At 38.5% G+C, this 11,339-nt stretch overlaps 1 protein-coding gene across 3 annotated transcripts in view; it reads left to right on the forward strand.

Moving 5' to 3' along the window:
- Positions 1 to 9,978, forward strand: part of BRD10 (bromodomain containing 10) — a 112,781-nt gene extending 102,803 nt beyond the window's left edge. For all 3 annotated transcript variants that reach the window (XM_082618064.1, XM_082618065.1, XM_082618066.1), the window contains 2 exons: positions 3,547 to 3,737; positions 5,682 to 9,978. In XM_082618064.1, the coding sequence (XP_082474190.1) occupies positions 3,547 to 3,737; positions 5,682 to 9,325 (3,835 nt within the window). In that variant the 3' untranslated portion in view covers positions 9,326 to 9,978. The remainder of the gene's footprint in view (positions 1 to 3,546; positions 3,738 to 5,681) is intronic.
- Positions 9,979 to 11,339: the final 1,361 nt, after the last annotated feature.

The following is an 11,339-nucleotide window of genomic DNA, read 5'->3' on the forward strand; positions in this document are numbered from 1 at the left end:
CTCATATAGTACAAAATATTTGTCTTTTTGTGACTGGCTTTATTTCACTTAGCATAATGTTCTCAGGGTTCATCCATATTGCAGCATATGTCAGAAGTTACTTCCTTTTAAAGGCTTAATAATATTGCATTTTATGCATATATCCATTCATCTGTAATCGGCATTTGGGAGGCTTTTCATGTTTTAGCTATTATGAATAATGCTGCTATGAACATGGGTGTACAAATATCCAAGACCCTGCTTTCAAATTTGGGGGTGTATACCTAGAAGAGGAATATGGTAATTGTATTTTTAATTTTTTGAGGAACTACCATACTGTTTTCTACAGTGACCGTACAATTTTACATTCCCACCAACAGTTACAAGAGTTCCAGCTTCTCCACATCCTCACCAACATTTGTGATTTTCTTTTTTTTAAATTGCCATCCTAATGAATATGAGGTTGTATATCATTGTAGTTTGGATTTGCATTTCCCTAATGATTAGTGAGATTGAGTGTTTTTTCATGTGCTTATGGCAATTTATATATCTTTGGAGAAATGTTTAGAGATTTTTTTGATTATTGATTCAATTTCCTTACTAGTTTTAAGTCTATTCAGACAGACAAACTCAAATGTCAGATGGTGAGAAGTGCTGTGAAGAAAAATGAAGCAGGTTAAGAAATAAGGAATAAGAAATGCTTAGTTTGGATGGGATAATGATTGGTCATTTACCAGGGTGTTGGGGAACGCTTCCCTGGTGAGTTGATGTTTGAAAAGAGACCTGAAGGAAATAAGGGAGAGAGCCAAGTGGATATCTAAGAGAAAAGAAGATGTAGAAGCCCTAAGGTTAAAAGCATGATTGACATTTATAGGAAATGCAAAGGGGCAAAAATAACCGGAGCTGAGTGAGTGAGGAGGAAAGTGGTAAGAGTCAAGAGTCAGAGAAGTATAGGGAAAGGTAGCCAGATCATGTACGTGTTTAAGGATTTTGGCTTTTACTCTGAGATGAGAAGCCATTGAAGAGCTTTAAACAGAGGAAGTACATGATCTGACTTACGTTTTAAAGCACTCGCTCTGCCGGTTCTGTTGAGATAGTGTAGTGTGGGATGACGATAAAGGCAGGGAAGTCAGTTACACTATATTAGTAGTCCAGGCAAAAAATGATAGTGGCTTGGACCATGATAGTAGCAATGCAGACGGCAAGGAGTGCTTGGATTCTGGATAGATCTTGAAAGTAGGACTGGTAGAATTTCTTTAAGGCTTGCATATGGAGTGTCAGAAAAAATGAGGAGAAAAAGATGGTGCCTAATATTTTTTATCTAAACAACTGGAATAATGCAATTGCCATTAGCTGAGATAGGGGAAACAAAGAAGTAGTTTTGGGGAGGGAGTGGATTCAGGAGTTTGGATTTCAACATGTTAAGTTTGATATGCCTTTCAGATGTCTAATTGGAGTTACTGAGTAGGCAGTTTAGCATATTAGTCCCAGTTAAAGGGAGTAAGCCAGGCTGGAGGTATAAATTTGGGGGTTGTCAGGATATAGATTATATTTAAGCTGTGAGATGGTAGAAATCGCCTAGTATATGAGCATAGATAAGAGAGACTGAACCCTGGGACATTCCAACAGTTAGAGGTGATGGAGATGGCAGGACTCAGCAGAAGTGACTGAGAAGGAGTATTCAGCAAGGTAGGAGTATAACCAAGAGTGGTGTCTTAGAAACGAGGTAAAGAAGATGTTTTAAAAAGGAGGCTGATCATGATGGATTGAGGAAGATGAGGACGAGAATTCATTGTTAAATTTGGCAATATCATTGATGACCTTGAGGAGCTGTGTTGATAGAGATGTGGGTAAAAGTCTAAGGAGTCTGTTCAAGAGAATTAGGGGTGAGGAATTGGAGTTTTTCTATAAAAGTAGAGCAGAGAAATAGGGCAGTACCTGGTAGGACAAGTTGGAGTCAAGTTGGGTCATTTGTTTTTATTAATGGGAGAAATAACATGTTTGTATACTGGTGGAAATGATTGAATAGAGAGGCAAAAATGAACTCAGACAATGGAAGGGACGTTTGGTTGAGTGAGATTCTTGACTAGGTGAGAGAAGATGCGTAAGTTGGAAGGGTTAGCTTAGATAGGAAGATGGAGTGTATGAGTACAGATGAAGGTCTTAAGTTGCAGACAAGGTGTGAGCATATGAGAGTTCTTGTCTGATTGCTTCCATTTTTCCTGAAATAAGGAGCAAAGTCATTAGCTGATTTGAGAAGACTGAGAAGGGAGGAATTTTATACTACCCCCATATAGATATTACTAAAATGAAATTAATTTTACAGTTATCCTTTGGTAACCCACTCTGGTATCTTACAGCCCTCATCTGCTCTATAAAACCCTTACACAATAATTGAAAGATAAATAAAGTAATTATTAACTAACATTTGTTGAATATTTATGTGCCACACAAACTATGAAGGAAGTGCTATTATTATCCTCATTGTACAAATAAGTAAACTGATGCTTAGAAAGTTTAAGGAACTTGCCCAAAGTCTTACAACTGTTAAGTAACAGAGGTGAGATTTAAACTCCAGTATGCACACATAGGAATTTTTTTTTTTTTGATGTGGACCATTTTCAAAGTCTTTATTGAATTTGTTACAACATTGCTTCTGTTTTATGTTGTGGCTTTTTGGCCACGAGGCATGTGGGATCCTAGCTCCCTGACCAGGGATCGAATCCACACCCCCTGCATTGGATGGCGAAGTCCTAACCACTGGACCGCCAGGGAAGTCCCACACAGATAGGAATTTGTAGCAAAAGTAAATTGGAGAATGTATGTTCAGATTTTTTTAAAACAAACAAAAATAAACAAAGGGTAAAAGTAAAATAGAGAAACTCAGTTGAAAGCAAATGAATAAGAAAGGATCTCTAAAATACCATGTAATCATTTGGAAATGTTTCTATCTCTCTTAGTGTTGTAGAAACATAGGTATTATGTTTTTATGTGAAAAGGATCTCTGAAAGATCACTTTTCAGCTTTGTTTCCCTATGCTTAATTTAAAAAAATAATTTCTAGTGAGACCCAAAGTTTTAGGTATGATTGCTCTCAGGATTAAATGATGGATTGTTTTTGTTTGTTACTCTTTGTATAATAGTCAAAAATAATACACACTGTTTCTTAGAACTTTTTGATTAACTCTTTTAAATTACCTTTTAAACTATATTATAATCAGCAGTTTTAAGACTATCTCAAATCTATTTCTATCAGTGCAGCTAGAAAAAAAATTACCTTTTTCTCATTTAATAGGTCTAACAGTAGCCTTTAGAAAGACAAATAGGTGTATGTTCGAACACTTTATTCTGAAATTGCAGATAAAATTTTTTAAGTTTCTTATGCCTACACCCTGTGTTTTGTCTTCTTGAACAATAGTCATTGGCATCTTAGACACACTTGGTTAAAACATAGGTTTAGTGACTTAACTGAAAATACTAAAATATAGCTTAAAATGTTAGAAGGTACTTTAGCTTCCAAGAGTTCAGTACGTACGTATTGTTGGTTGTGTCGAATATTTTTCTTCAGGAGTCGCCTAAAGAAAGACTATGATGATTTCAGAAGACAGCCTGATCACGATAAATTTACTGGAGAACTGTGGACTGCTGAAGAAGGTGAAGGAGATCCTGGAAAAGAATCTCCAAAAGTAGAACTCAGTAGCAAGTCTATAGACACCACAGAACCTCTAGATATCCTGGAGAAGGATCATCTTGATTCAGGTAGGCGTTCAAACTTTCTTTAAATCAACACTAAAAGCACAAAGAGGAATTTTAGTATCTTTTGTGGAGATAAAGGATAATCTGGTTAATGAAGTTCATTGATTGGGGAAATCTGTTATGTTTGAAGGTGTACTAATGTCTTATTAAAGGTTCTTTGGAGTCATTATTACTGTTCTAGGAGTTTCTGGAGTCGGTGCCCAACTCCAAACTGTAGGCATGTTATTGCTCATTACAGACCACACATCATTGATATGCAGTCCCTTTGAAATAGTTTAGCCTCTTCTTTTTATTATTATTAATTTTGAAGCACTATTTCTGATGTTTGCTTTATTTATTTATTTATTTATTTATTTATTTAAACTCAGTTTCCTCACTGGTCAAAGGATGACTCCCTTCTTTTTTTTTTTATTTATTTATTTTTTTTGCTGTGTTGGGTCTTTGTTTCTGTGCGCGGGCTTTCTCTAGTTGCGGCAAGCGGGGGCCACTCTTCATCGCGGTGCGTGGGCCTCTCACTATTGCGGCCTCCCCTGCTGCGGAGCACAGGCTCCAGATGCGCAGGCTCAGCAGTCGTGGCTCACGGGCCTAGCTGCTCCGCGGCATGTGGAATCCTCCCAGCCCAGGGCTCGAACCCGTGTCCCCTGCATTAGCAGGCAGACTCCCAACCACTGCGCCACCAGGGAAGCCCCTGATGTTTGCTTTAAATGGAACTTGTCAAGTCCCTAATAATTGTGAAGATTTTTTTTTTTTTAATGAGGAATGATCAAGGTTGATGGCCTAAGAGACCAGAGTGGACACCTCATTCTTATAAGGAGGCTGGATTAGATGATCTGTAATGCATTTCAACTTATCAGATTATTTTATTCTATAAATCTAGTTAAATAACTTTCTTTAGTTATCTAAGAGGTATAAAAATTTGTGGTTAGAAATGTATTAACCTATTGTTTTCCATGTCCGGTGAATTGAAAAAGAGTAACTTCTCATCAATCCAGTTTGATCAGATATGAACATAATTTTTTTTTTTTTTTTTTTGCGGTACGCGGGCCTCTCACAGTTGTGGCCTCTTCCGTTGCGGAGCACAGGCTCCGGACGCTCAGGCTCAGCGGCCATGGCTCACGGGCCTAGCCGCTCTGCGGCATGTGGGATCTTCCCGGACCGGGGCACGAACTCGTGTCCCCTGCATTGGCAGGCGGACTCTCAACCACTGTGCCACCAGGGAAGCCCTGAACATAATTTTTTTACTGTAGGAATAATTAAACACCAGAAAAAGCTGGACATTTTTTATTCCGTAGAGTCTCTCTCTAAAAATAGAAAATATGGAGAACCATCTCTCTTTTTTTTTTTTTTTTTTTTTGCGATATGCGGGCCTCTCACTGCCGCGGCCTCTCCCGCCGCGGAGCACAGGCTCCGGACGCGCAGGCCCAGCGGCCACGGCCCACGGGCCCAGCCACCCCGCGGCACGCGGGATCCTCCCAGACCAGGGCACGAACCCGCACCCCCTGCATTGTCAGGCAGACTCTCAGCCACTGTGCCACCAGGGAAGCCCAACCATCTCTCTTTGATATGAAGGTTTCCCTATCTAGAAGGAGAGAACTAGACTAGATTCCTTTCCAAATCTAAATTCTGAGCCCTAATTGCTGGCTTGAGTATCTCTTTAAAAGATGTAAACTTTCCTTTTACACTTGTATTGGCAGCAGAATTTGATCAAAAATAATTTCCTTATTAAAAAAATATGTTGTTCTTGGGAATGGTTACAATGTCAGGATTACCATGTCAAAGGTCACCTTACCTTAATTTCCATCAGTGGTACTGAGACTTTTGAATCGCCCTACAGGTTTCTTAATAAATTGCTTGTTCAAAGATTGACTTTCTTTTTTATAATTGGTCTTACCATTGCTATTCAGTTGCTGTTTTATATAAACAAAATGCTTGTTTTATAATTTTCAGATGATATGAAATTGTCAGAAATAGATTTACCTATGGCCAGAAGCAAGTTGCTGAAAAAAGAATTGCCTTCTAAAGATGTACCTAAGACACTGCCTAAAACACTTAAACGGCAGTCCAAACAAACTAATTATCTGGATGATAGCACAAAAGAGCTTTCGCCAAGGAAGAAAGCAAAGTTAAGCACAAATGAGACAACAGTTGAGACTGTAGAAGGTGATATGCAAACTGACTGTTTGAATGAATCAAAGCAGACAGAGCCACTGTTTCCAGAGTCATTTGCCTCATTGGATTCAACACCAGTGTCTACTCTCCAGAAAGGGACCAAACCTATTCAGGCCTTGCTTGCAAAGAATATTGGGAACAAAGTGACCTTAACAAATCAACTGCCCCCTTCCACAGGTAGAAGTGCTTCTGCTGTGGAAAAGCCAGTTATATCTCCTCCAGAAGCAAGCCCCATAAAGCCAGCATTGACCTGCCACACCAGTACAAAAGGTCCTTTACAGATGGTATACAAAATGCCCTGTGGCCAGTGGTTGCCCATAGATCTTCATAACAGCTCTGTAAAGATTCAGATGCAACCTATGCTGGATCCTAAAACAGGAGAAAAAATCATGCAGCAGGTTCTCATTCTGCCTAAGAATTTTGTAATTCAGCACAAGGAAGGGAAAGCAGTTGCAAAAGAAATACCACCACTTCAACAAAAAGGTACAGAACGACATGGTTCATCTTTCCCACAGACAGCAAATGTAAACTCTTCTTTAGCATCAGTTCTTGTCAACCCAACAGGAACTGTTTCTACCCAACTACCTAATACAGCTTTCAACAAGACAGTTACACCTTTGTCAAATGTGAGTAATGCTAGACCACAGCCTTTGACACCTGTAACCTCCATAAGTAATTTATTAACACCACCAGTTAAGACTAGCCAGAGTGAGGCAGGAAAAGTCAAGAATGCAGTTTCAGCAGCCGCATTCCCCCAGCCCATTGCTTCACCCGCCACTTCCTCAACAGTTCAGCCTCAGTTATCAGCAACAACACTAAATGGATCTACAAATCCCGGTAGTTCCCTCAACTGTTTTGCACAACAAACTCCTGATTCTTCTGAAGCAAAGCAAGAACTGAAAACTGTATGCATAAGAGATTCACAGTCAATTCTTGTTAGGACACGAGGTGGGAACACTGGAGTTGTAAAAGTACAGACCAATCCAGATCAAAATTCATCCAATAGTTTATCTTCAAGTTCAGTTTTTACTTTTGCTCCTCAGCTTCAGGCATTTCTAGTGCCAAAATCAACAACTTCATCATCCTCTGCTTTTTCGCCAGTAGCTGGAACAACTGCTACATCTAGTCTCCCACCTTTTGGCCAAGCACCTACTTCTGTTTCCATTCCAGCTGGCTTTAATCCATCCACGGGGAAAAATCTTAAATTTACATTAAGCCAACCTTCCTGCAGTAGTAATTTGGGGCACATGATAGATAAAACTTCACACATGCCCTCCTCTCCCTTAAAGTCTTCTGTTTCTTCTAGCACTCTCCTGCCATCAACAGCAAATAGTTCAGTAAGCGTAATTAGCATATCAACAGGAAATTTTGGACAAACCAGTACAAATGTTATTCATACACAAGCTAAACAGCAACAAGTAGATTATGTCACAAAAAGTTACCCTGTTACAAGATCAGAAGCAACAGCAGCAACAAATGAAGATATGGTCAGTGGGACTCCAGTTCAGAAACTTATGCTGGTGTCAGCTCCATCTATTCTTTCTTCTGGCAGTGGAACTGCAATTAATGTGGCAGCTGCACCAACATCTACAGGTGTTTCTGCCCAGAAATTAGTTTTTATTAATGCTGCAATTCCCAGTGGCACTTCAACCCCAACTATTGTGGCAGAACCATTCAAACAAACTCTTCCTCCTCCCTTGAGTAAAACATATGTTAAGGCTCCAGAGCAGCCCCAGATAGTACTAATTCCATCTACAGTGGGAGCACCAATAAAAATAAATTCATCACCAACTGTGTCTCAGATAAAAGATGTGAAAATTGGGCTAAACATAGGCCAAGCAATTGTAAATACTTCAGGCAGTGTGCCAGCTGTACCATCAATTAACCTATTGCAAAATGTAACCCCAAAAGGAGAAGAAAAAAGTACCAAGGGCTATGTTTTGCCACTGTCAACAAGTGGTAATTCAGTTCCAGTAAGCTCAAATTTTGTGAGTCAAAATATTACTCCTGTTAATGAATCAGTGGTTTCTGCTTCAAGAACAGTAAACATGTTTTCAGTAACAGGAGCAAATGTATCTTTGGGTTCTCTTTCAGTGACCTCAACCTCTGCCTCAGTTGGGACACGACCTCCTGTTTTAGTCAGTGGAAATGATACCTCTTCAAGAATTATGCCTATTTTGTCAAATAGACTTTGCACGTCAAATCTCGGAAACACTGTGGCTATATCAACTGTGAAAACAGGACATCTTGCATCATCTGTTCTGATTTCAAATACACAACCAACAGTGTCTCCTAAATGTCTAACATCAGCTTTGCAAATCCCTGTTACAGTTGCCTTGCCTACATCTGTGACTGTATCCCCTAAAATAATCAACACAGTTCCACAAGCCGCAACAGTACCAGGAACCACACGTTCTGTATCTCTTTCTAAAAGACAATCTCGGACTTCCGTCCAGTTTCAGTCACCAGGGGTTTCAACTACAGTGCCAACAAGTATAAACACAAATAAACCTCAAACTGAATTTCCATCCCTTTCACCGAATCCAGGTAAAATAATTAACATTTCCAATTTTGCTTCTCTGCCAAACCAGCAACTGTCCCCTGCTTTCGTAAAATCAACCCCCAGTTACAGTTCTGCTCCAGCTGGCACTGCCGTTCACACTGGTGCAGCACCATCAAATGTAACTAGTGTGGCAGGGGGCCAGTTCAGTGAGCCTTGTATTCAGCAAAAAATAGTCATCAATACCAGTACGCCTTTGGCACCTGGCACACAAATCATGATTAACGGAACTCGCTTTATTGTTCCACCACAAGGTCTTGGAGCTGGCAGCCATGTTCTCCTTATATCCACTAATCCAAAATACGGACCTCCCTTAGTTCTTAACAGTGGCCAAGGCATTCAGCCTACACCGGTAGATAACCTGGCCCAGAAGATCACGCTAGCATCAAATAATTCTTTAAGTGGGCAACCTGTGAAACATTCTCTAAGAAGCTCTACAAAAATTGTAAACTCTTTTGGGAATGCAAGTTCTCTACCCACAGTACATGCAGCACCACAGACCATAAACCCAGCTGCTGAAGTTTCTGTACCACCTCCTGCACCAACAGTGTCATTGACTTCAGTAATTAAGTCTCCTCCAGCTACTCTTTTGGCTAAGACATCTTTGGTTTCTGCCATTTGCTCTAGTAATCCTTCACTGCCAAGTAGCACTTCAGTATTTCATTTGGATACATCAGTCAAAAAATTGTTGGTCAGCCCAGAAGGAGCCATTTTGAATACCATAAACACTCCAGCAGCTAAGGTTTCTTCACTCTCTTCATCACTCTCTCAAATTGTTGTATCTGCCAGTCGAAATCCTGCCTCTGTCTTCCCTGCTTTTCAGTCATCTGGCTTAGAGAAGCCTGACACAGCTGCATCTTGAATTTAGACTAAACGAGCCAGTTTTTAAATAATGGGGCATTGTTTTGACTCCCATAAAAATTTTAACTTTATTATACTGTTGAAAACATACATAGTTTGTGTGTGTGTGTATGTGTGTTTTAATGTATCTTTTCATTAGCTTGCAACAAGGCTTTGTTTTTCTTGGGGAGGGAAAAATCTGTTCCATTTCACTCATTGGTATGAGTATGTTTTCAAAGGTTATTTGTTTAAAATAGACAGTCAGGACTTACCTGTCTATATAACATAAATTGAACAAAGTCAAATTTGACTAGTTTGGAGTAAGCTAGGCTTTTGCACACTTGCATTGACATGTTTCTTCTTGAATTTGGACTGTTGCAGCGTGGCTCTACAATATGGTATTCTGTGTCTTTAGTGGAATCTTATTTTTGTTTCTGTAAGAAAATATATATATATATATTTATGCATTGTGAAAATGCAGTCCATTGTGTAAAATTGTACATATTCCTAAATCCTTAACAACCTGTACTAAACTATATGTACAAAGAACTATGCTGTCTTATTTATGTTTTGTTTACATAATGTATAGTTTTTTAAGTATTTTAGTAATTTTGGACCAGTGAACTGTTAGCATCAATGCAGAAGAATCTGCATGTAATAAACTGAGTTGCTGTATTTCCTTGTTTGAATACCATTTTTAAAGTGCGTTCTTGTTCCATTGAAGGACTACATGATGTAAGATGAGGACAGATCTTTACAAAAAGGAATTTAGGCTAGGAAATTTGAATTAATAATAGTATTTGTACGAGGCTTTAGAATTTACAAACTTTACTTCCACATATCTCATTTGACTTTCACAGTACTCTTGAGAGCTTAAATGATGTGCCCTAGGTCACTCAGCTAGTTGGTGGTATAGCCAGTATTTGAACCTAATGCTTAAAATCATTTCTGCATAACTTTACATTACTTCTGCTTTAAAATTTCACTCTGGATTTCATTGTTTTAATTTTTTTCTCTTAATCCACCACCAGATTCTACATTGATCAAAATAAGTAATCTTAAAGGCCAGTGTGTTTGGTCTGTGTTTATAGATCCCAAATATGTTTTTTTTAACTTTTTGTTTTTAAATAAGTTTAGATTTACAGGAAGTTGCAATGATAGTACAGAGACGTTTGGGGTACCCTTCACCTAGTTTACCCTGATACATTTATTTTTACATTGAGGGGTTGGTTCATAGTTGACTGATTTTCCAAAATGATATTTAAAAACATGAATTTCTTTTGTTTGTTTAGAATGACAAATGAATGTGAACACTTTCAATTATTTATAAGTACTCTCTTTTTGTGTGTATTTTTCAATTACAGAGCAGTTACTTAAATTCCATTGTAAAGCAATGTTTATATGGATCAGCTTATTCTTGGGGTTCAACTTTATGGTATTTCAGAATTTGCCTCATTTTAAATAAAAGGTAAATTTTATACTTACTTGATGTTTATATCCATTATCTTTTTTGGGATACTGATTGTAAACTCATCCACATCCCATTTATAATGATATTAAACCTGATCACATGGAGTTGTAGTCTAGGGTTGAAGAGTAGGCCTAAAGACTTCTTTTGAAACTACATTGAAATTTATTAGTTGAAGAGGGCAGTGAGGGTATTCCTGGAAAGTTGCTAAAGGCTCTCAAAAGCCTAGATTTATACTCTAAGACAGTACCTTTGCTGATCATGTCTATACTTCACTCTGTCCCGCTTTCCTTGTCATTTTAGAAACCTTGGATTTCAGGGGGAAGTGGGTGATGTTTGAAGTACATTGCATTGTACATACACGGTGCACAATAAATGAATGTATTTACCTACTCAACTTTTTAAAACAAAACAACCTAAAACTATTCATCTTTTGTCTGAAAAGAATTCTCTACACCACTTCCAGAAACGAATTTACCGAATTACTTATGACGCACTTTATTCCCAGTGAAGACCCCTCACTTATTAACCACTAATTCTTTTCTGACTCCTAAATCAAAATCCTAAT

This window comes from Mesoplodon mirus (genome assembly GCF_964341445.2).
Source record: "Mesoplodon mirus genome assembly, chromosome: 1".
Classification (NCBI taxonomy): Eukaryota; Metazoa; Chordata; class Mammalia; order Artiodactyla; family Ziphiidae; genus Mesoplodon; species Mesoplodon mirus.